The 25930-nt window shown below is 45.0% G+C and overlaps 1 protein-coding gene across 1 annotated transcript in view; it reads right to left on the bottom strand.

The window, feature by feature from the left end:
- The window catches only part of sema4f (sema domain, immunoglobulin domain (Ig), transmembrane domain (TM) and short cytoplasmic domain, (semaphorin) 4F), a 314213-nt gene that overhangs the window by 74967 nt on the left and 213316 nt on the right, over window positions 1-25930 (bottom strand). The window contains exon 7 of the mRNA XM_068028690.1: window positions 13547-13692. Coding sequence (XP_067884791.1) covers window positions 13547-13692 — 146 coding nt within the window. The remainder of the gene's footprint in view (window positions 1-13546; window positions 13693-25930) is intronic.

Here is a 25930-nt window from a genome sequence, read left to right as displayed (position 1 = left end):
ATACGTTATCCAGGCTTCGTTGCCGTAGAGCAAGGTACTGAGGACACAGGCTTGAAACACTCGGACTTTTGTGTTCCGTGTCAGTGCGCCATTTTCCCACACTCTCTTGGCCAGTCTGGACATAGCAGCAGACGCCTTTCCCATGCGCTTGTTGATTTCTGCATCGAGAGACAGGTTACTGGTGATAGTTGAGCCTAGGTAGGTGAACTCTTGAACCACTTCCAGAGCGTGGTTGCCGATATTGATGGATGGAGCATTTCTGACGTCCTGTCCCATGATGTTTGCTTTCTTGAGGCTGACGGTTAGGCCAAATTCGTTGCAGGCAGCCGCAATCCTGTCGATAAGGCTCTGCAGATGCTCTTCTGTGTGGGATGTTAATGCAGCATCGTCAGCAAAGAGGAGTTCCCTGATGAGGACTTTCTGAACTTTGGTCTCCGCTCTAAGACGGGCAAGGTTGAACAACCTGCCATCTGATCTTATGTGGAGGAAAATTCCTTCTTCTGTAGACTTGAACGCATGTGAGAGCAGCAGGGAGAAGAAGATCCCAAACAGTGTAGGTGTGAGAACACAGCCCTGTTTCATGCCACTCAGGATAGGAAAGGGGTCTGATGAGGCACCGCTATGCTGAATTGTGCCTTTCATATTGTCATGGAATGAGGTGATGATACTTAGTAGTTTTGGTGGACATCCAATCTTTGCCAGTAGTCTGACCACATCTGCTGATGAGGTCAAAGGCTTTGGTGAGATCTATGAAAGCAACGTAGAGGGGCATTTGTTGTTTGTGGCATTTCTCCTGTAGCTGGCGAAGGGAGAACAGCAGGTCAACGGTGGATCTCTCTGCTCGAAAACCACACTGTGCCTCAGGGTAGACATGCTCAGCCAGCTTCTGGAGTCTATTTAACCGACTCGAGCGAAGACTTTCCCCACTATGCTCAGCAGGGAGATTCCACGGTAGTTGTTGCAGTCACTGCAGTCACCCTTGTTCTTATAGAGAGTGATATTGGCATCACGCATGTCCTGTGGTACTGCTCCCTCATCCCAGCACAGGCAAAGCAGTTCATGGAGTGCAGAGAGTATAGCAGGCTTGGCACTCTTGATGATTTCAGGGGTAATGCCATCCTCTCCAGGGGCTTTTCCACTGGCTAGAGAATCAAAGGCATCACTGAGTTCCGATTTTGTTGGCTGTTTGTCCAGCTCATCCATGACGGCAGAGATTGGGCTGCATTGAGGGCAGTCTCAGTGACAACATTTTCCCTGGAGTACAGTTCTAGGTAGTGCTCCACCCAGCGGTCCATTTGCTTGCGTTGGGCAGTGATCGTTTCCCCTCATTTAGACTTGAGGGGGGCGATCTTCCTGATGGTTGGCCCAAAAGCTCTCTTAATGCCATCATACATTCCTCTGATGTTTCCGGTGTCGGAGGTCAGCTGAATATGACTGCATAGGTGTTGCCAGTAGTCAATTGCACAGCGTCTGGCTGTTCTGTGCAGCGCTTCTGGCTACTTTCAGTGCTACGGATGTTAACTCGCTCGGGGCTTTCTCGTAGTTCAATAGTGCAGTGCACTTAGTGGCTAGGACAGGTTCCAGCTCTTCAAAGTGAGATTGAATCTAGTCTGCATTCTACTTCTCACGTTTGCCAAAGGTGGGTCATTGCTGAGTCATAGATGGTGTCTCTGATGTGGGCCCACTTCGTCTCTGCATCCCCTGCAGGAGTGTTTTGAAGGGCTTTTTCAAGTGAATATAGAAACTTATGTAACAGCTGTGGATAAGCAATTCTGTTAGTGTTGATGCGCAGGTGGCCCTTCTGCTTGGAGTGATGTAGTTTCTTTGGTTTGATTCTAACTTTGCTGCACACCAGGGAGTAGTCGGTGTCGCAGTCCGCACTGTGGAAGCTGCGTGTTATTTGGACACTGTTTATGGAGGCTCGCCTTGTGATGATGAATTCCAGCTGGTGCCAATGACGTGATCTTGGGTATCTCCATGAAACTTGGTGACAGGGTTTAGTATGAAAGAACGAGTTGGTGATGCAGAGGTTGTGATAGGTACACAATTTCAGCAGTCTCTGTCCATTCTCACTCATCCTTCCAATGCCATAGCGCCCAAGGCAGGAGGGCCATGAGTCATGGTCGGCCCCAACCTTGGCGTAAACGTCCCCCAGCAGGAACAAATGTTCGGTATTAGGAATGCTACTAATGATATTATAGAGTTCCTGGTAGAACTGGTCTTTAACTTTAGGTGGGGAGCAGAGTGTTGGAGCATAGATGCCGAGTAGGTGTACTGGGCCAGTGGCGGTGAGCAGTCGGACGGACAGTATGTGTTCCGAGCCATTTGAAGGTGGCTTTATCATGCTGAGCAAAGAGATTTTGATGGCGAAGCCCACTCCATGCTATCTTGGTTCTTCAGGATCCCTACCCGACTAGTAGAAGGTGTAGCACATCCACAGCCCATGTAACTCCCTCAAAGAACTCCAATAAATTGGTTAAACATGATTTCCCTTTCACAAAACGATGTTGATTCTGGCTGATTACCGTGAATTTTTCTAAGTGCCCTGCTACAACGTCTTTAATAATAGCTTCTAACATTTTCCCTAAGACAGATGTTAAGCTAAAATAAAAGGAAAATACTGCAGATGCTGGAAATCCGAAATAAAAACAAGAAATGCTGGAAATACTCAGCAGGTCTGGCAGCATCTGTGGAGCGAGAAGCAGAGTTAACGTTTCAGGTCAGTGACCCTTCATCAGAACTGTTAAGCGAACTGGCCTGTAGTTTCCTGCTTTCTGTCTCCTTCCCTTTTTGAATAAAGAAGTTACATACACTATTTTTCAATCTAATGGAGCCATCCCCTCTGGGATGGAAGGCCGTTGTTGGCCTATCCCACCCCTGGGAAAATCGCTTAGCGACAGGCCCTCTGTCCCCCTGCCACGACTCTATGGGCGCCCCCGACCTCCAACCCCGTCTCAAGGGGACCCATAGAATCCAGCCCTATGAGTGTAAGAGCAGGGGTATTAACTGCAGTGTCCTGGACATTATATATCTCTCAATCAATATTACCAAAACAGATTATCTGGTCATCATCACATTGCTGTGTACAAATTGGCTGACACATTTCTTACATTACGAGTGACTATACTTGAAAAAGTACTTCATTGGCTGTAAAGCACTTTGAGATGTCCAGTAGTTTTGAGAGGCACTATATTCATGCAAGGCTTTTTTTTGATTGACACTCCATATCCAGGAACCTCACTGGTTTGAAAACTTGTCATTTTTCCCCTCAGTCTTCTCTTTGTACCTCTCTTCATATGTTTCATTCTCGAGCTCCCTTTTCAATCTAGCAGCTCTTTACCTTTTTAGCTCAATTACATCCTTCCTGTAAACAGGGCTGCAGAACCATGGATGTCTTAATGGATCTACTATCTGACTGCCACATCCCCTTCCAGTCATTGCCAATATTATTCCATTAATAAAAACAAGAAATGCTGGAATCACTCAGCAGGTCTGGCAGCATCTGTGGAAAGAGAAGCAGAGTTAACGTTTCGGGTCAGTGACCCTTCTTCGGAACTGACAAATATAAGAAAAGTCACAGATTATAAGCAAGTGAGGTGGGGATGGGGCAAGAGATAACAAAGGAGAAGGTGCAGATTGGACCAGGCCACATAGCTGACCAAAAGGTCACGGAGCAAAGGCAAACAATATGTTAATGGTGTGTTGAAAGACAAAGCATTAGTACAGATTAGGTGTAAATACACTGAATATTGAACAGCAGCAAGTGCAAACCTGAAAAAAAACAGTGGGTAAGCAAACTGAACAAACTAAGATGAAATGAAATAAATGCAACAAAAGATTGTAAAAAATGTAAAAAAGAATGTAGAAAAAAGGAAGAAAAAATAACTAAAAATGAAAGTAAAATGGGGGGCTGTCATGCTCTGAAATTATTGAACTCAATGTTCAGTCCGGCAGGCTGTAGTGTGCCTAATCGGTAGATGAGATGCTGTTCCTCGAGCTTGCGTTGATGTTCACTGGAACACTGCAGCAATCCCACTATAAGTAAAAGGTGTCGCTATGGGTACCCGCATGGGTCCTAGTTATGCCTGTCTTTTTGTGGGATATGTCGAGCATTCTTTGTTCCAGTCCTACACAGGCCCCCTCCCCCAACTCTTTTACCGGTACATTGATGACTGTATCGGTGCCGTTTCCTGCTCCCGCCCCGAACTAGAAAACTTTATCAACTTTGCTTCCAATTTCCATCCTTCTCTCACCTTTACATGGTCCATCTCTGACACTTCCCTTCCCTTCCTCGACTTCTCTGTCTCCATCTGTGGGGAATAGGTTGTCTACCAATATCCATTATAAGCCCACCGACTCCCACAGCTACCTCGACTACACTTCTTCACACCCTACCTCCTGTAAGGACTCCATTCCATTCTCCCAGTTTTTCCGTCTCCGACGCATCTGCTCTGATGATGCTACCTTCCATGACGGTGCTTCTGATATGACCTCCTTTTTCCTCAACCGAGGATTTCCCCCCACTATGGTTGACAGGGCCCTCAACCGTGTCCGACCCATTCCCCGCACCTCTACCCTCACCCCTTCCCCTCCCTCCCAGAACCGTGACAGGGTTCCCCTTGTCCTCACTTTTCATCCTACCAGCCTCCATATCCAAAGGATCATCCTCCGCCATTTTCGCCACCTCCAGCGTGATGCCACTACCAGTCGCATCTTCCCCTCCCTTCCCGTCAGCATTCCAAAGGAATCGTTCCCTCCGCGACACCCTGGTCCACTCCTCCATTACCCCCACCACCTCGTCCCCATCCCAGGGCACCTTCCCCTGCAATTGCAGGAGGTGTAATACCTGCCCATTTACCTCCTCACTATCCCAGGCCCCAAACACTTCACTCACTGTGAAGCAGCGATTTACTTGTACTACTTTCAATGTAGTATACTGTATTCGCTGCTCACAGTGTGGTCTCCTCTACATTGGGGAGACCAAGCGCAGACTGGGTGACCGCTTTGCGGAACTTCTCCGCTTAGTCCGCAAGCAGGACCCTGAGCTTCCGGTTGCTTGCCATTTCAACACTCCCCCCTGCTCTCATGCTCACATCTCTATCCTGGGATTGCTGCAGTGTTCCAGTGAACATCAACGCAAGCTCGAGGAACAGCATCTCATCTACCGATTAGGCACACTACAGCCTGCCGGACTGAACATTGAGTTCAATAATTTCAGAGCATGACAGCCCCCCATTTTACTTTCATTTTTAGTTATTTTTTCTTCCTTTTTCCTACATTCTTTTTTTACATTTTTTACAATCTTTTTTTTGCATTTATTTCATTTCATCTTAGTTTGTTCAGTTTGCTTACCCACTGTTTTTTTCAGGTTTGCACTTGCTGCGGTTCAATATTCAGTGTATTTACACCTAATCTGTACTAATGCTTTGTCTTTCAACACACCATTAACATATTGTTTGCCTTTGCTCCGTGACCTTTTGGTCAGCTATGTGGCCTGGTCCAATCTACACCTTCTCCTTTGTTATCTCTTGCCCCACCCCCACCTCACTTGTTTATAATCTGTGACTTTTCTAATATTTGTCAGTTCCGAAGAAGGGTCACTGACCCGAAACGTTAACTCTGCTTCTCTTTCCACAGATGCTGCCAGACCTGCTGAGTGATTCCAGCATTTCTTGTTTTTATTTCAGATTTCCAGCATCTGCAGTATTTTGCTTTTATTATATTATTCCATTAACCCTGTAACTGCTCTGTTTATTTCATATAATTGAATGCATGACTTTACATACTTATCAAAATTACACCTGCCCATGGTTTTCCTTCCTCCCTCAAGAAATAGCAATCCGATGGTCAGCCACCCATCAGTTAATATTTGCCCACCGCTTTCAGCAGAGTAAAGGAAAACATCAGATAGAACAAAGAACAGTACAGCACAGGAACAAGCCAACCGGCCCTCCAAGCCTGCGCCAATCTTGATGCCTGCCTAAACTAACACCTTCTGCACTTCCGGGGCCCATATCCCTCTATTCCCATCCTATTCATGTATTTGTCAAGATGTCTCTTCAACGTCGCTATCGTATCTGCTTCCACCACCTCCCCCGGCAGCAAGTTCCAGGCACTCACCACCCTCTGTGTTAAAAACGTGCCTCACACATCCCCTCTAAACTTTGCCCCTCTCACCTTAAATTTATGTCCCCTAGTAACTGACTCTTCCACCCTGGGAAAAAGCTTCTGACTATCCACTCTGTCCATGTCACTCACAACTTTGTAAACCTCTATCATCTCGCCCCTCCACCTCTGTCGTTCCAGTGAAAACAATCCGAGTTTTTCCAACCTCTCCTCATAGCTAATGCCCTCCAGACCAGGCAACATCCTGGTAAACCTCCTCTGTACCCTCTCCAAAGCCTCCACGTCCTTCTGGTAGTGTGGCGACCAGAATTGCACGCAATATTCCAAGTGTGGCCTAACTAAGGTTCTGTACAGCTGCAACATGACTTGCCAATTTTTATACTCTATGCCTCGACCGATGAAAGCAAGCATGCCGTATGCCTTCTTGACTACCTTATCTACCTGCGTTGCCACTTTCAGTGACCTGTGGACCTGTACGTCCAGATCTCTCTGCCTGTCATCAGTTATCAGACATGATAGCAAATGAACAGAATTGTAAACTACCTCACAAATTTCCTTCCTGCTGTGTCAAACTATGCCAAAGTGACTAATAAAATGCTGCTTAAACAATCTATAAAACTGTAAAACTCTATAGGAAATATCCAAAAACAGGAAAAATACCTAGAATTGGCTGAAAACAATAGATATATAAAGTCAGTTATGTAAAAATGAAATAAAATTTGCTGTAGGCAAAAATGTAAGGATCAATTTTGTAAATCAAGGTGCAGAACTTCATGACAGGCAGACAGGTTTTCACCTGAAAATCAGTAGCAACACAAATTGGGCACACTGACCCCCAGCCCAAGTGAACCTTCGAAGAGCACTTCCATCAAGTGAGGCTCTGGGCCTGCAGCAGAACCATGCTCAATTCAGCTTACAGACTAAGATAAGTGGAACTGATAATACAATATATGTGGAATTTGGTGAATGACAGTGGAAGTGGAAACTGAAATGAAGATGAGGGTGAAGGTAACTCCATTAAAGATTTCTGAAGATATTAGTACTAGAATATCCACTGGCTAATTTTCATCAATGAACACATATGTTCTCCTCACTTAATTTACTCCACATTTCTAAACCTCTACAATGAATCATTTAGTGGTTTTAATTCCTCTTTCCTGCTCCCAACTTCCGTTTTAAAACTGGAATAAAATAAAGGGCTTCCAATAGCTTAAATCAGCTTTAAGCACCAGAAAATGACTTGCATTTATACAGTGACTCAATGCATCAAGATGCTTCAAAGAACTTTACACAATTAATTACTACAGGACAAGATTTAAGATTGTTCGCAAAACCACCAGAAGTGAGATGAGAATTTTTTAAGTAGCAATTTGTTATGATCTGGAATGCACTGCCTGAAAGAGTGGTGGAAGCAGATTGAACAGTAATTTTCAAAAGAGAATTGGATAAATAATTGGAAACAAAAAAAAAATGCAGGATGATTGAGAACATATGTGTTCATTGATTAAAAATAGCCAGTGGATATTCCAGTACTAATATCTTCAGAAATCTTAATTTACCGTTCAAAGAGCCAGTACAGGCATATAATAAAAGCAAAATACTGCAGATGCTGGAAATCTAAAATAAAAACAAGAAATGCTGGAAATACTCAGCAGGTCTGGCAGCATCTGTGGAGAGAGAAGCAGAATTAATGCTTCAGGTCAGTGACCCTTCATCAGAACAGTACAGGCATGATGGACTGAATGGCCATTCTGCATTGCACTATTCTAAGTGCACCAATAGTAATGGGGCAACGGCTATTCGCAGCAATAATATTTCACGAAGAATTAATATTTATTTATATTTACAGAAACGCAGCAAATTGCTTCACATATGAATTATTTCAGCAAATTTTACATACAGCAAGCTTCTTTAAATAGTACACTTAAAGGGTTAAATTAAGAATCAGCAGATGTGGGTTCAAGACTCACTCCAAAGACTTGAGCATAAAATTCTAGGCAGACACTTCAAACCCATATTGAGGAAGTGCTGCATTGCCACAGGTGCTGTCTTTCTGATGGGACATTAAACCGAGGCCTGGTCGGCCTTCTCAGGTTGACATAAAATATCCCAGGGCACTATTTTTCCCTCAATCAAGCAATGTCATTAGAACAGCTCATCTGGTTATTATCACATTGCTGTTTGTGCTGCGCTGCCACATTTCCTATCTTTGCAATATCCTGAGACTCTGAATAGTGCTATACAAAGGCAAGTCTTTCTTAAATTATGGCAGACTGCATACACTTGGTTTGTATTCTCTTTGGTAGGCTGAGGGATTATCTAATCAAGGTGTTTAATTTTATAAAGGGATTTTATAGAGTAGCTACAGAGAAGCTACTTCCTTTGGTGGAGGAATCCAGAACAAACGCTCATAATTTTAAAATCAGAGCTAGGTTATTGAGAAAATCAGGACAAAAGAGATGAATTCCAGAGGTGAGAGAGTGACTTCCCTTGACATCGAGACAGTACTTGACCAAGTGTGGCATCAAGGAACCCTAGCAAAACTGAAGTCAATGGGATTAGGGGGAAAACTCTCCATTGGTTGGAATCGTACAAAGGAAGATGGCTGTGGCTGTTGGAGGCGTATCACCTCAGCCCCAGGACATTGCTGCAGAAGATCCTCAGGATCGTGTCCTAGGCCCAACCATCTTCAGCTACTTCATCAATGACCTTCCTTCCATCATAAGATCAGAAGTGGGGATGTTCGGTGATGACTGCACAGTATTCAGTACCATTCACAACTCATTAGATACTGAAGCAGTCCGTGTCCATATGCAGCAAGACCTGGGCAAAATTCAGGCTTGGACTTAATGGAGGAATTGGTTGAAACTGGAAGGATACTAGGAAAACACCCTGCTCTTCTTCAGCAAGTACCATGGAAACTTTTAACATCGAGCTAAAACAGCAGAGCAGGGAGATGTCTCAATCAACAGACAGCACCTCCTCAGTACTTCAGTCAAACCATGGTGGGAGCTTTGATAGGTAGAAAAGTTTCCTGTAAACTGTATGCATAGTCCACAGCAAAACAGAATTTACCACACAGGCTGCTCACAAGTTGTCCCCGTACAAAGAGATTTAAAGGCACCACGCATTCAAATGAACAGGCCGCTCAATATGAAAAAGATTTAGAAGAGCCATTGCTTGGTAGCCCCTAGCTGTCAACAATAGCCAATTTCCTATGGCACCCGAAGAGTTAACCTATTCAAATAGATTTCACAATTGAGGGGAGAGAGGGAGAGAAAAGAAAGCAAACAGAAACATGTATACACGCAGATTGCAGCTGCAGATTCATCAAACACACAGATGTTGTTAAATACGGATGAGGCTCGTCCTTCTTCACTCTACATTTAAAAAGAATTTCAATTTATGTCGTGCATTTTACGATCTCAATGTCCCAAAGTGCTTTACAGCCAAAGAAGTACTTTTTTGAAGTGCAGTCACTATTGTAGGAAACATGGCAGCCAATTTGTGCACAGCAAGGTCCAACAATGAGATAATGAGCAGATAATCTGTTTTAGTCATGCTGGTCGAATGATACATTCAATATGATTGGGCTAAATACAGTAAGGACCAATTATACGAGAAAAAGATAAACTGTCTGTGCTCGAAATCTGAATAAAAAGAGGAAATGCTGGAAACACAGCATCAGCCTCAGCATCTGAAATGAGAGCGCAAGATTCAGTGAGGTTCCAAACCATGAAGCGCTAATCTCTCAACTCTCGTACAGGTACTGGCTGACTGCTGAGCATTTACAACACTGTGAACCATGATTAGCTGCTTTCCAGAATGCCTGTGGTAGTTGATACTCTTCACTGCAGACATGAGCCGTTCTTCAGAGCTTCAGGTCGGGAAGCCAGTGGGAGCTGGAGCTGACAGAATTTTTTCTTTTAAAGTTTTGTGTTTAAACTAAAATAAACAAGTTCACAGAGATCACTTAAAACATCTGATGAAGTGATATTCGGAGGACGTTTAAATGTCTGCCAATTTCCACACTATCTGATTGGGAGTATTCCAAGGCACACACATGCAGCTTCACAGGAAAACAACAAAAGACTGGCAAAATCACATCAATGGCTAGGGATACAGGGGAAGAAAGTAGGAATTTACAGAAAAATGAGAATATTTACTTTTTCAGCTCTTTAATTGGCTCAACCAGTTTATCCTATGGGTACTTTACAGCAATCCAGGATATCTCTACCCTCAATTCCGTTTTCTCCCCTCGTTTCCCCTCAGATGAAACTGTCCGATCTTTGCTACATACCGACTAATATCCCTAGCAGCTTCAAGCCCTTACACGTAAGGAGGATGGAGAAGCAACAAACAATTTTGAGATACTAGAAATTTAAACTGAGGCAAGATGAAAAAAACGTTGAATTTGGTCTCTTTGGAAAAGACGCTTCAAGAAGCTAAAAGGAGACTGACAAAGTTGATGCAACAAATAGATCACCATAATGTAGAGGTCAAATACCAGGGAAATTAGGGAAAAAGGGAAATCAATTGAAACTCATTAACGTTTAGCAGTTATCAGGGAAAGCAGAGTATAAATCAGGCGGATATATTTCAGAGATGAGAAATTTGCCATTGTCTTCTTTCAGACAGTATTTTTTTTAAAAAAACGTGCGGTGATTTGCACAGCTGACAGGTGCTGACATCAGGAACAGCAGTTTCTGAACTTTGGACAGATTTGGGGTTTTCCGGCAAGTTCTGACTTTTCTTTTTTAAAAGGTCAACAGAAAACCCCGAATCTGTCTGAAGTTGGCAAACCACTCTTTCTGATGTCAGCATCTGTCAGCTGTGAAACTGACAGCGCAGTTTAAAAAAAAACTGACCTATCACAAAGCTGCTGTGCTGAGCGCTCCTACTCCTTAGAGAACAGTGGTAGAACCGGGCACAGTCAGCATGGATTTACGAAAGGGAAATCATGCTTGACAAATCGACTAGAATTCTTCGAGGATGTAACCAGTAGAGTTGATGAGGGGGAGCCAGTGGATGTGGTTTATTTGGACTTTCAGAAGGCTGTCGACAAAATCCCACATAAGATCTTAGAATGTAAAATTAAAGCGCATGGGATTGGGGGTAGTGTAGTAGTGTATTGCGATGGATAGAAAATTGGTTGGTGGACAGGAAACAAAGAGTAGGGATAAATGGGTCTTTTTCAGAATGGCAGGCAGTGACTAGTGGGGTACCACAGGGATCGGTGCTAGGACCCCAGCTATTCGCAATATATATTAATGATTTAGTGAGGGAACTAAATGTAATATCTCCAAGTTTGCAGATGACACAAAACTGGGTGTGAGGGTGAGTTGTGAGGAGGATGCAAAGAGGCTTCAGGGTGATTTGGACAAGTTGAGTGAGTAGGCTAATGCATGGCAGATGCAGTATAATGTGGATAAATGTGAAGTTATCCAGTTTGGTAGCAAAAACAGACAGGCAGATTATCTGAACGGCTATAAACTGAGAGCGGGGAATATGCAGCAAGACCTGGGTGTTCTCGTACACCAGTCGCTGAAGGTAAGCATGCAGGTGCAGCAGGCGGTAAAAAAGGCAAATGGTATGTTGGGCTTCATAGCGAAAGGATTCAAGTACAGAGGCAGGGATGTCTTGCTGCAATTATACAGGGCCTTGGTGAGACCACACCTGGAATATTGTGTGCTGTTTTGGTCTCCTTATCTGAGGAAGGATGTTCTTGCTATAGAGGGAGTGCGGCGAAGATTTACCAGACTGATTCCTGAGATGGTGCGACTGACGTATGAGGAGAGATTGAGTCAGTTAGGATTATATTAGCTGGAGTTCAGAAGAGTGAGGGGGGATCTCACAGAAACCTATAAAATTCTAACAGGACTTGACAGGGTCGATGCAGGAAGGATGTTCCCGATGGTGGGGGAATCCAGAACCAGGAGTCATAGTCTAAGGATACGGGGTAAACCTTTCAGGACTGAGATGAGGAGAAATTTCTCCACCCAGAGAGTGGTGAGCCTGTGGAATTCACTACCACAGAAAGCAGTTGAGGCCAAAACATTGTATGTTTTCAAAAAGGAGTTAGATATAGCTATTGGGTCTAAAGGGATCAAAGGGTGTGGGCCGAAAGCCAGAACAGCCTACTGAGTTGGATAATCAGCCATGTTCATAATGAATGGCAGAGCAGGCTCGAAAGGCCGGGCCTGCTCCTGCTCCTATTTTCTATGTTTTTACTCCCTGCAACTGTCAGAGAGAAGAGAGAGAAAGAAAGTTGGGCGGGGGGAGGAGGCAGAGAGAACAGGACAGAGAGAGGACAGAGGAGAGAGAGGGGAGAGAGAGAGAGAGAGAGAGAGAGAGAGAGAGAGAGAGAGAGAGAGAGAGAGAGAGAGAGAGAGAGAGAGAGAGAGTGGGGGCAGAGAGAGGGGGGGCAGAGAGAGGGGGTGGGGAAGACAGAAAGGGGGGACAGAGAGAAGGGAGGGCAGAAAGGGGGGACAGCACAGAGAGGGGGGGAAAACACAGGGGGAGAGAAAGAGACAGACTGACAGAGAGGGAGGAAGAGAGTGTGATCAAGATTCCTCCTGACAAATGGACCTCTATCTGGAATACTCCACATGGCGACAGGGGTGTGCGAGCAAACACTGACTACTTGTGAAACAAATAAACGCCAGGTATCTCACTTAATCAGTGTCCAACATAGTGATGAGAAAGTAAGTAAATAAATTAATTTTCTCATTTAAAGCAGTGGTTAGCACTGCAGCCTCACAGCTCCAGCGACCGGGTTTGATTCTGGGTACTGCCTGTGCGGAGTTTGCAAGTTCTCCCTGTGTCTGCGTGGGTTTCCGCCGGGTGCTCTGGTTTCCTCCCACAGCCAAAGACTTGCAGGTTGGTAGGTAAATTGGCCATTATAAATTGCCACTAGTATCGGTAGGTGGTAGGGAAATATAGGGACAGGTGGGGATGTGGTAGGAATATGGGGTTCATGTACGATTAGTATAAAATGGGTGGTTGTTGGTCGGCACAGACTCAGTGGGCCGAAGGGCCTGTTTCAGTGCTGTATTACTAAATAAATAAATAAAAAAAATTAATTCTTCACAAAAATGCACATTTGTTGCTGTTTTGATTAATAGTAAGATAAATGTTTAATGCCTTTATCTTTCTGAAATTGCCTCACTGGCCCGCTATCTAAGACAAAAATTGTAATGTGCCCCCCCGCACCCCCCCCATGCGAAAAGGTTGGACAACCCTGGTATAAATGGTCTTAAGAAGCAATGGATGTATTCTGAAGAGGGAATAGATTGAGAGACGTGGTGAGAGGTGGCATGCAGGGTTGAGATCAGCCAAAAAGGAAGGCTTGTTGATCCTGATGGTTTTGTTCTGTTCTAACAAATTTCTATTGTTCGGGCTATGGGGCAGAAAGGCCTACCTTACAAACGCGGGCCACTCTGGGAACTCGCACTGCTTTGTAGTATTCAAACTCCCGAGCGCTCTCACTGAAGAAAAAGTAGAGCTCGTCATCATCACTGCTGCCCTTATCTGCTCTGACAAATGTCGATCCCACAAACTCTGGATCTGAGGAGAAGAAGTTAGATCAATAATTGACAAGGTAAGTAACATTGTGCTTGCTTGCTGAATATATACATATAATGAAACAGAACATCTCACCAATTTCCACAAGTACTGCAGGTGGAATTTCACAGCAGAAAGAAATCTTTTTATGACGCTGAAAGCAGATTCCACCACTGGCTCATGCAGTGCTCCTCCCTCACCTCTTGAAGTTACTGCACTCCTTCCCTCTATACCCTCCCCTCCAACAAGCATGAGGAGCCAATGGACATGTCCCAAAGATTGAGACCATCCGTTCAGTTACGACTGCAGCGTCCCTCCGTCCCCCCAGCTAAACCATCTAATTCCAGCCTTCATAATATCAATGTCTCTGCTCCTGCCTCAGCCCATTTTTGCTGAAACTCTCACTGATGCTTTTATTACCTCCAGACTTGACAATTCCAATGCTCTCCTGGCTGGCCGCTCATTTTCCACTCTCCATAAACTTCAGTTCATCCAAAGCTCTGCTGCCTGTGTTCTGACACGCACTAGTCCCATTCACTTATAACCTATGCTCACTGACCTACAATGGCTCTTGGTCCACTAATGCCTCAATTTTAAAATTCTCACCCTTGGATCCCTTCATGGACTTGCCCCTCCAGCCTTACAACTATCTGATAGCTCTACACTCCTCCAATTCTGATTTCTTATGCAGTCCTGATTTCCTTTGCTCCACCATTGGTGGCCACCTTCAGCTGTCTAAGCCTTAGGCTCTGGTATTCCCTACCTAAACCTCTTCGCCTCTCTCTTCCTTTAAGGCACTCATTAAAACCTACTTCTTTGATTAAGCTTAATATCACCTTGTATAGCTCAGATCAAATTTTGTCTGACATACCTGCGAAGTACCTTGCTATGTTAAAGGTGCTGTGTAAATATAAGTTGCTGTGTTGTTGTGGATAGTTGCATTCCACAGGCAGTGAAGGACCGATTTTAAATTTTGCAGATGACGGTAAAAGGAGGCTGCTTTCATTCTGGTCAATACTAGAATTTTGTTCCCCTCTTGCTTCAACGTGACATTTTCATCTGATAGCCCAAGACGCATACCTCCGGACTAACATCAGTCGTTCTCTCTGCTACAGTCCAGGAAGACCTTATCACTGTGGAAGAGCCATAAGCTGGTAACAAAGGGTTCCTCTCCCCCACCCAATTCCTGCTTAAAGTGAGCGAGATCCAAAAAGGGGGACAAAAACAAGAAATGCTGGAGTCACTCAGCAGGTCTGGCAGCATCTGTGGAAAGAGAAGCAGAGTTAACGTTTCGGGTCAGTGACCCTTCTTCGGAACTGTTCCAAAGAAGGGTCACTGACCCGAAACGTTAACTCTGCTTCTCTTTCCACAGATGCTGCCAGACCTGCTGAGTGACTCCAGCATTTCTTGTTTTTGTTTCAGATTTCCAGCATCCGCAGTATTTTGCTTTTATCCAAAAAGGGGGAGTTTTTTTGAAACTATGTGATGATTGTCACCAGCTAATAAAGCTCCCGAAAACAAAATTGGCTAGGAGACAGTAGTGGTGAATAGTTGTTTTTCAGTAGGGAAGTATACTGTGATGTTCAGGAGGTATTCATGGAATTATAGAACAGTACAGCACAGAAGGCCACTCATACCATTGAGCTGTGCCAGCTCTTTCAAAGAGCAAAAACAGAAAATACTTGAAATATTCAGGTCAGGCAGCCTCTGTGGAGAGAAAGGTAGAGTTAACGTTTCTGTTCAATAAACTTCTGGTTTAAGGTCAACCTGAACAATAACTCTGCTTTTCTCTCCACAGATGCTGCCTAACCTGCTGAGTACTGGAGCATTTTCTGTTTTTGTTTCAGATTTCCAGCATCCACAGTATTTTTTTCTTTCAAAGAGCAATTCAGTTGATTCCACTCCCTGGCTCTTTCCCTATATCCATGCAATTCTTTCTCCTTCAAGTCCAATTCCATTTTCAGAGCTACTTTTGAATCTGTTTCCGCCACCCTATCAGGCAGCACATTTTAATCCTAGCCACCAATTGCATAAAACTAGGAGCACTGCTCGTTTTGATAGATATTAATGACCTGGATTTCGGTACGCTGGGCATAATTTTAAAGTTTTCGGATGGCACGAAACTCAGTGAAGAGGACAACGACAGGCTTCAAGATGGCACAGGCAGATTGGTGAAATGGGCTAACACAGGCAGATGAAATATAACAGAGAAGTGTGAAGTGATGCATTTTAGTAGGAGGAACAAGGAGAGGCAATATAAACTAAATGGTTCAATTTTAAAAGAGGGCACAGGTACAGAAATGTAGTTTACATTCACAAATCTATGAAGATGGCAGGTAAAGTCCAGAAAGCTGTTAATGGCTGTTTTATTAACAGAAGAATAGAGTCCAAAATTAAGTAACTTTTTCTCACACTTTAAAAAAATTACTGGTTACACCCCAATTGCAGAATTACATCCAATTCTTCAGGAAGGCTGACTAGGGCTTAGAGAGGGTTCAGATAAGTATACTGCAATGGTACCAGAGATGCACATCAGGAGACTGGAAGCCGGTGTTACAGCCGTGGGAAGCGATGTTCGCACTGTTCAACTCCCACCTGACCCTAGCAACTGTTTTTGTGATTAGGGTCTTAATCCCTTTGTGTTTTATCTGTCAAATAAACAGACAGCGACATGTTTTCTTGTAGGTTTAAAACAGAGGTTAATTATTTATTGAGAAATCTGCCTTATCCCTAAATTGTCACAAGTGCAACCCGCGTGCGTGCGCGCGCGCACACACACACAAACACACAGATAGATAGAGAGGAAAAGGGGTAAGTAGTTTTGGGGTTCACACGGTAAACTGTTGAATTTTCTCGGAGGTCAATTTCTCTTTAGTTGCCAGCTTGATATGTTTGCAGATTTCTCTGTTGGTTGAAAGTTCAGTTTGAAGACAGGAGATCACTTCTTGTTCTCTGCTGCACAGGTTGAAATGTAGAATTCACAGCAGGGCGCTTTCCTTTTGGCTTGTTGGATTTTCTCCCAGCTGGAAATACTTTGGTGATGCTTTCTCCTGGCTCTCTCTCTTTCTCCAGAGAGCTACCCGTAAGGCTAAAAGTCTCCTACATCTCTCCTCTGTTGGGAGACACGGATCTTCCTCTCTGTGGTGACTGACAATGGACCAGGATGTGACTACTTCAAACCTGCTTTGTTTCAGAATAACCTATTCAATTCAAAATTGTCTCTTGATGAGTTCAGGATGGGTGTAATTGACACCTCTTAGCTTTGAATGTATTGTTTTGTCCTTGCCAGACAGCTTGAATATACAAAGCCCAGGTCTTTTGACCTGCACTGGCCATTTTATGAATCACATTGTCCACTTAAAAAAAAAAAGAAAAATCCATTTTTATAACTCTTCAGGTTGAGTTCTTGTAGTTTCAATCGCTGCATCATACCGGGCATAAAAGAATGAGAGCAGACCAGGCATTCAAAAAGCACGATAGGAGATTGAAGGCTGGGTATAAAGGACCAGGAGCCAACTGGGAATACAAACTGTACCAGGAGTAAATCAAACACAGGAGAAATCCAAAAAAGTGACTTCAGAGGAATATCACAATCAACACAGAGGGAGGAGCATCAGAACCTGAGGCTTTTAATGTAAATATATAAGTTTATTATCTTTACTCTTCTGCGTGTTTAGTATTTTTAACATCTGATCGGAGGTGAAGCAGCACAAGCATCAATAAGTGAGGTAAAAACACCTAAAGTGGCAACAGCACAAGCGAAGTTGACTGAGGAGTAGCTGGAAAGTGTTCTTTCTATTAATTTTTCCAACAAAACTACACATGACAGGGCATCTCAGTCCCATGGAATGTACATCCTGTGCCATGTGGGAACTCCAGGGTTCTTCCCAAGTCCTGGATAACTACATATGTAGGCATTGTCATCAGCTGGAGGAGCTCGAGCTCTGGGTTTTCGAGCTCGTGCAGCAGCTGGTGCCACAGTGGTGTATACACGAGGCTGAGCGCTTTGTGGATTGCATATATCAAAAGATGTTTACCCCACAGCTTAACAGTGAGGAGGCAGAGAGAGAATGGGTGACCACAAGACAGTCAAGGAGAACCAGGCAGGTAGTGCAGGAGTCCCCTGAGTACATCTCACTCTCTAACCAGTATTCATATTGGAAAGGGTGATGGTTCATCTTGGGGTCGGGGGAGGGAAACGGGGTGCAGCCAGAGCCAGGTCAACAGCACCATAGGTGGCACAGCTATACGGTGGGGTGGGGGTGCAGGAGGAAGATTGGGAAAACAATAGCGATAGGGGATTCTATAGTCAGGGGAATGAACAGGTGTTTCTGCGACCGCAAATGTCAATCCAGGATGGTATGTTGCCTCCCTAGTGTCAGGGTCAAGGATGTCACTCTGAGGGGGGAGGGTGAACAGCCAGCAGTCAAGGTCCATATCAGTATCAATGACATAGGTAGAAAGAAGGATGGGGCTTGCAGGAAGATTTTATGGAGCTAGGAAGGAGACTACCAAGCTGAAATTCAAAGGTAGGAATCGCTGATTACTGCAATGCCACATGCCAGTGAGTATAGAAATAGGAGAATGCAGCAAATGAATGCATGTCTGGACAGCTGGTGCAGGAGGGAGGGCTTTAGAGTCCAAGAATATTGGGGAAAGGTGGCATCTATAAAGGCCGGATGGGTTGCATCTGAACAGAGCCGGGACCAATGTCCTTGCGGGGCAATTTGCTAATGTTGCTGAGGAGTATTCAACCTAACCTGGCAGGGGGATGGGAATCAGGACATAGCATTAGAAAGGCAAAACAAGGTGAACAAAGGATCAGGCGAGACAGATAGCATTAAAATAAGAAATAGTAAGGTATTAGGTGGGGTCAGACTAATAGCGAATAAAATAAGGTCTAAATCAGGTTTACAGTAAGCATACGAAGCATGGGGAATAAGGTTGGTGAGCTGCAGATGCAGATAACCACATGGGGAAATGATGTTGTGGCAATAATGGAGACCGGGCACAAGAAAGGGTAGGAGTGAATACTAAATATTCCTGGATACAAGATGTTCAGGAAAGATAGGGAAATAAAGAAAGTAAGATGGGTGGCAGTATTGATTAAGGAGAATAATACGGTGCTGGAGAGAGGTTGTCCAAGAGGGGTCAAGGACAGAATCTATTTGGTTAGAAATAAGAAACAAGAGAAGTACCATTATACTACTGGGTGTATCGTATATAAGAACATAAGAACTAGGAGCAGGAGTAGGCAATTCAGCCCCTCGAGCCTGCTCCGCCATTCAATACGATCATGGCTGATCTCATCTCGCCCTCAACTCCACTTGCCCGCCCGTTCTCCATAACCCTTCAACCCATTTCTAATTAAAAATCTGTCTATCTCCTCCTTAAATTTACCCAATGTCCGGCATCCACCGCACTCTGGGGTAGTGAATTCCACAGACTCACGACCCTTTGAGAGAAGTAATTCTCCTCATCTCTGTTTTAAATCTGCTACCCCATATCCTAAAACTACGACCTCTCATTCTAGATTGCCCCACAAGAGGAAACATCCTCTCTATGTCTACTTTGTCAATCCCCTTGATCATCTTATATACCTCAATTAGATCTCCTCTCATTTTACTAAACTCCAGACAGTAAAGGCCTAAACTGCTCAATCTCTCTTCATAAGACAAACCCCTCATCTCTGGAATCAATCTAGTGAACCTCCTCTGAACTGCCTCCAATGCAACTACATCCTATCTCAAGTAAGGGGGCCAAAACTGTATGCAATACTCCAAGTACGGTCTCACTAATGCCTTGTACAGCTGCAGCAACACTTTCCTACTTTTATACTCTATTCCTTTAGCAATAAATTCCAAAATTCCATTTGCCTTCCTTATTACCTGCTGTACCTGCAAACTAGTTTTCTGTGATTCATGCACGAGGACACCCAGATCCCTCTGCAGCGAAGCACTCTGAAGTTTCTCTCATTTAGATAATAATTTGCCTTTCTATTCTTCCGACCTTATATGCCATCAACTAGATATAGAGGAACAAATTTGTAGGGAAATTACAAAGAGGTGCAAAAACTATAGAGCAATGATAATGGGAAACTTTAATTATCCCAATATAGGCTGCAGTATACAGGAGAAATACCATGAACAACAGATGCCCCTCTACATTGCTTTCATTGATCTCACCAAAGCCTTTGACCTCGTCAGCAGACGTGGTCTCTTCAGACTACTAGAAAAGATTGGATGCCCACCAAAGCTACTAAGTATCATCACCTCATTCCATGACAATATGAAAGGCACAATTCAACATGGTGGCTCCTCATCAGACCCCTTTCCTATCCTGAGTGGCGTGAAACAGGGCTGTGTCCTCGCACCCACACTTTTTGGCATTTTCTTCTCCCTGCTGCTTTCACATGCGTTCAAGTCCTCTGAAGAAGGAATTTTCCTTCACACAAGATCAGGGGGCAGGTTGTTCAACCTTGCCCGTCTAAGAGCGAAGTCCAAAGTACGGAAAGTCCTCATCAGGGAACTCCTCTTTGCTGACGATGCTGCTTTAACATCTCAAACTGAAGAGTGCCTGCAGAGTCTCATCGACAGGTTTGCAATGAATTTGGCCTAACCATCAGCCTCAAGAAAACGAACATCATGGGGCAGGACGTCAGAAATGCTCCATCCATCAATATTGGCGACCACGCTCTGGAAGTGGTTCAAGAGTTCACCTTCCTAGGCTCAACTATCACCAGTAACCTGTCTCTAGATGCAGAAATCAACAAGCGCATGGGAAAGGCTTCCACTGCTATGTCCAGACTGGCCAAGAGAGTGTGGGAAAATGGCGCACTGACACGGAACACAAAAGTCCGAGTGTATCAGGCCTGTGTCCTCAGTACCTTGCTCTATGGCAGCGAGGCCTGGACAACGTATGTCAGCCAAGAGCAACGTCTCAATTCATTCCATCTTCGCTGCCTCCGGAGAATCCTTGGCATCAGGTGGCAGGACCATATCTCCAACACAGAAGTCCTCGAGGCGGCCAACATCCCCAGCTTGTACACACTACTGAGTCAGCGGCGCTTGAGATGGCTTGGACATGTGAGCTGCATGGAAGATGGCAGGATCCCCAAAGACACATTGTCCAGCGAGCTCGCCACTGGTATCAGACCCACCGGCCATCCATGTCTCCGCTTTAAAGACGTCTGCAAACGCGACATGAAATCCTGTGACATTGATCACAAGTCGTGGGAGTCAGTTGCCAGCGTTCACCAGAGCTGGCGGGCAGCCATAAAGACAGGGCTAAAATGTGGCGAGTCGAAGAGACTTAGTAGTTGGCAGGAAAAAAGACAGAGGCGCAAGGGGAGAGCCAACTGTGCAACAGCCCCGACAAACAAATTTCTCTGCAGCACCTGTGGAAGAGCTTGTCACTCTAGAATTGGCCTTTATAGCCACTCCAGGCGCTGCTTCACAAACCACTGACCACCTCCAGGCGCGTATCCACTGTCTCTCGAAATAGGGAGGCCAAAGAAGGCTGCAGTAGTAATAGTGAAAGGACAGGGAAGGGAAAGAGTTTCCGAAGTGCGTAAAAACGGATAGTAAGAGTTTCTACAGGTATTTAAAAAAGGAAAGAGTAAATAAAGTGAGTGTTGGTTCTCTAAAGAGCGAGAATGCAAAGCAAATAGTAGATAATAAGGAAATGGCAGATGCAATGAACAAATATTTTGGCTCTGTCTTCACTAGAGAGGATACAAAACACATTCCAGCAATAGCTGTACTTCAGAAAGTGGAAGGAAGAGAGGAACTTGTTGAAATTACAATCACCAAGGAAGTGGTACTGACCAAACAGATGAAGCTATGGGCTGACAAGTCCCGGGTCCTGATGGACTTCATCCCAGGGACTTAATAGAAGTGGCTAATGAGGCAGGAGATGCATTGGTGTTAATTTTTCAAAATTCGCTAGATTCTGGAAAGGTTCCATCAGACGAAAAGTAGCTAATATCACCCCTCCTTTCAAGAAGGCGCGGAGGCGGAAAACAGGCCAGTTAGCTTGGCGTCTGTTGTAGGGAAGGTCTTAGAATCAATCATTAAGGAGATTGCAGTTGGGCACTTAGAAAAACTCAAGGTAACTGGGAATAGTCAGCATGGTTTTGTGAATGGGAAATCATCTTTAACCAATTTTCCACAGAGACATGGTTGAGGGAGGGACAGGACTGGCAGCTCAATATTCCAGGGTATAGAATCTTCAGATGCGACAGGGGAGGGGATAAAGAGGAGGTAGCATTGCACTGTGGATCAAGGAGTCAATTACTTCAGTAAGGAGGGATGATATCTTCGAAGGTTCCTCAAATGAGGCCATTTGGGTAGAACTTAAAAACAAAAAGGGGGCAATCACTTTGCTGGGTATCTACTACAGGCCTGCAAACAGTCAGGAAGAGATAGAGGAGCAGATATGTAGGCAAATCTCTGAGAGGTGTGAAAGTAATAGGGTAATAATAGTAGGGGATTTCAACTTCCCCAATATCAACTGGGATAGTCTTAGTGCAAAAGGCTTAAAAGGGGCAGAATTCTTAAAATGCATACAGGAGAGCTTTTTGAGCCAGTATGTTGAAAGTCCTACAAAGGAAGGGGCAGGACTGGACCTAATCCTAGGTCAGGTGGTAGAAGTGTCAGTGGGGGAGCATTTCGGGGATAGTGACCATAACTCTAAGATTTAAAGGTAGTTATGGAAAAGGACAAAGATGGACCAGAAATAAAAGTACTGAATTGGGGGAAGGCCGATTTCAATATGATAAAACAGGATCTGGTCAAAGTGGACTGGGAGCAGCTACTTGTAGGAAAGTCTACATCACATCAATGGGAGTCATTCAAAGAGGAAATAGTGAGAGTCCGGAGCCAACATGTACCCGTTAAGGTGAAGGGTAGGAGTAACAGGCCCAGGGAACCCTAGATGTCAAGGGATATAAAGCATTGGATCAGGAAAAAAAAAAAGGAGGCTTACGGCAGATCCCAAGCGCTGAAAACAGCAGAGGCCCTGGAGGAGTATAGAAAGTGTAGCGTGGCACTTAAAAAAGTAATTAGGAGAGCGAAGAGGGGGCATGAAAAAACACTGGCAGGCAAGATAAAGGAAAATCCCAAGGCGTTTTATAAGTATATTAAGGGTAAGAGGATAACCAGGGAAAAAGTAGGGCCCATTAGGGCAATCTGTATGTGGAGCCGGAGGACATAGGTGAGGTTTTAAATGATTACTTTTCATCTGTGTTCACTATGGAGAAGGACTATGTAGGTGTAGAGATCAGGGAGAGGGATTGTGATATACTTGAATATTCTTTTGGGCCTCCTTATCTCGAGAGACAATGGATACGCGCCTGGAGGTGGTCAGTGGTTTGTGAAGCAGCGCCTGAAGTGGCTATAAAGGCCAATTCTGGAGTGACAGGCTCTTCCACAGGTGCTGCAGAGAAATTTGTTTGTTGGGGCTGTTGCACAGTTGGCTCTCCCCTTGCGCCTCTGTCTTTTTTCCTGCCAACTACTAAGTCTCTTCGACTCGCCACAATTTAGCCCTGTCTTTATGGCTGCCCGCCAGCTCTGGCGAATGCTGGCAACTGACTCCCACGACTTGTGATCAATGTCACACGATTTCATGTCGCGTTTGCAGACGTCTTTATAACGGAGACATGGACGGCCGGTGGGTCTGATACCAGTGGCGAGCTCGCTGTACAATGTGTCTTTGGGGATCCTGCCATCTTCCATGCGGCTCACATGGCCAAGCCATCTCAAGCGCCGCTGACTCAGTAGTGTGTATAAGCTGGGGATGTTGGCCGCTTCAAGGACTTCTGTGTTGGAGATATAGTCCTGCCACCTGATGCCAAGTATTCTCCGAAGGCAGCGAAGATGGAATGAATTGAGACGTCGCTCTTGGCTGGCATACGTTGTCCAGGCCTCGCTGCCGTAGAGCAAGGTACTGAGGACACAGGCCTGATACACTCGGACTTTTGTGTTCCGTGTCAGTGCGCCATTTTCCCACACTCTCTTGGCCAGTCTGAACATAGCAGTGGAAGCCTTACCCTTACCCATACTTGAATATATTAGCATTGAAAGGGAGGAAATATTAGCTGTTTTAGTGGGCTTAAAGTGGATAAATCCCCAGGCCCAGATGAGATGTATCCCAGGCTGTTATGTGAGGCAAGGGAGGAGATAGCAGGGGCTTTGACACAAATTTTCAAATCCTCTCTGGCCATAGGAGAGGTACCAGAGGACTGGAAGACAGCGAATGTGGTACCATTATTCAAGAAGGGTAGTAGGGATAAACCAGGTAATTACAGGCCGTTGAGTCTAACATCAGTGGTTGGGAAAATATTTGAAAAAATTCTGAAGGGCAGGATTAATCTCCACTTGGAGAGGCAGAGATTAATCAGGGATAGTCAGCATGGCTTTGTCAGGGGGAGATCGTGTCTAACTAACGTGATTGAATTTTCCGAGGAGGTGACTAGATGTATCGATGAGGGTAAAGCAGTAGATTTCAGTAAGGCTTTTGATAAGGTCCAGTATGGGAGATTGGTTAAGAAGGTAAGAGCCCATGGGATCCAGGGCAATTTGGCAAATTGGATCCAAAATTGGCTTAGTGGCAGGAGGCAAAGGGCAATGGTCAAGGGCTGTTTTTGCGATTGGAAGCCTGTGACCAGTGGTGTACCACAGGGATCGGTGCTGGGACCCTTGCTGTTTGTAGTGTATATTAATGATTTAGACGTGAATATAGGAGGTATGATCAGTAAGTTCGCAGATGACACAGAAATTGGTGGTGTTGCAATTATGTGGAGGAAATCGTTAGATTACAGGGAGATATAGATGGGCTGGTAAGATGGGCGGAGCAGTGGCAAATGGAATTTAATTCTGAAAAGTGTGAGGTAATGCCTTTATTAGCCGAGGCACAGAATATAAGAGCAGGGAGGTTGTGATGGAGCGGTATAAAACGCTAGTCAGGCCACAGCTGGAGTACTGTGTACAGTTCTGGTCACCACACTATTGGAAGGATCTGATTGCACTGGAGAGGGTACAGAGGAGATTCACCAAGATGTTGCCAGGGCTGGAGCATTTCAGCTATGAAGAGAGGCTGAAAAGGCTAGGGTTGTTTTCCTTGGAGCAGAGAAGGCTGAGGGGGGAACATGATTGAGGTGTACAAGATTATGAGGGACATTGATAGGTTAGGTAGGAGGAAACTTTTTCCCTTAGCGGAGGGGTCAAGAACCAGGGGGCATTCCATTAGCCTTCTTTATTAGCAGCTGTACCTGTATACTAACTTTTTGTGACTCATGCACTACACCACTTAGTTCCCTCTGCACCTCGGAATTCTGCAGTGATCAATGACTTAGATGAGGGGAGCGATTTCATGGCAGCTAAATTTGCAGATGACACAAAGATAGGAAGGAAAGTATTTTTTGAAGAGGACATAAGGAGGTTGCAGACCGATATAGATAGGTTGAACGAGTGGGCAAAAATCTGGCAGATGGAGCATAATGTGGGAAACTGTGAAGTTGTTCACTTTGGCAGGAAGAATAAAAAAGCAGAGTATTACTTAAATGGAGAACGACTGTAGAATTCCGAGGTGCAGAGGGATCTAGGTGTTGTAGTGCATGAGTCACAAAAAGTTAGTTTACAGGTACAGCTGGTAATAAAGACTAATGGAATGCCACCCTTTATTAAGAGAGAAATTGAAAATAAACGCAAGAACTTTAGTTACACAAGGCATTGGTGAGACCACATCTTGAATACTGTGTGCAGTTTTGGTGTCCTTATTGAAAGAAGGATGTCAATCCGTTGGAGGTGGGTCAGAGGAGGTTACCCCCCCATTCCCCTTCCCAGCTCCACTCTCTCAGCTCATCCCCCCCCTGCTCCCCCTCCTCCCCCCTCACAACCCCTTCCCAGCCCCCCCACACCCCCTTCCCCTGCACCACCCCCTAACCCCTTACAGCCCCCTTCCCAGCTCCCCATCGCACCCCCTTCCCTCCACCCCTCCCCCTCGCACCCCCTCCTCCCACCGGCATCCTCCTACACCTGTGTAGGGGCCCTAACAACCCCACTGCCTTGTGGGCGTCTCGGGAGAGACTAAGGCTAATGGAGTAAACCCTAACAGAAAATCCGGAGCGGAATCCCGTAGGCGGTCATGTGTCACCTTTGGCATGTTTCCGGCAGTTCCTGCAGCCATACCGGTGCCAAACGTCGTGCTCTGCACTCTTTTGGACCCCAGCAGAAAGGCCGAG

This window comes from Heterodontus francisci, chromosome 1, assembly GCF_036365525.1.
Source record: "Heterodontus francisci isolate sHetFra1 chromosome 1, sHetFra1.hap1, whole genome shotgun sequence".
Taxonomy (NCBI): domain Eukaryota; kingdom Metazoa; phylum Chordata; class Chondrichthyes; order Heterodontiformes; family Heterodontidae; genus Heterodontus; species Heterodontus francisci.
The sequence above is the reverse complement of the archived record's forward strand: the minus strand, read 5'-3'. Positions and strand labels throughout refer to the sequence as shown.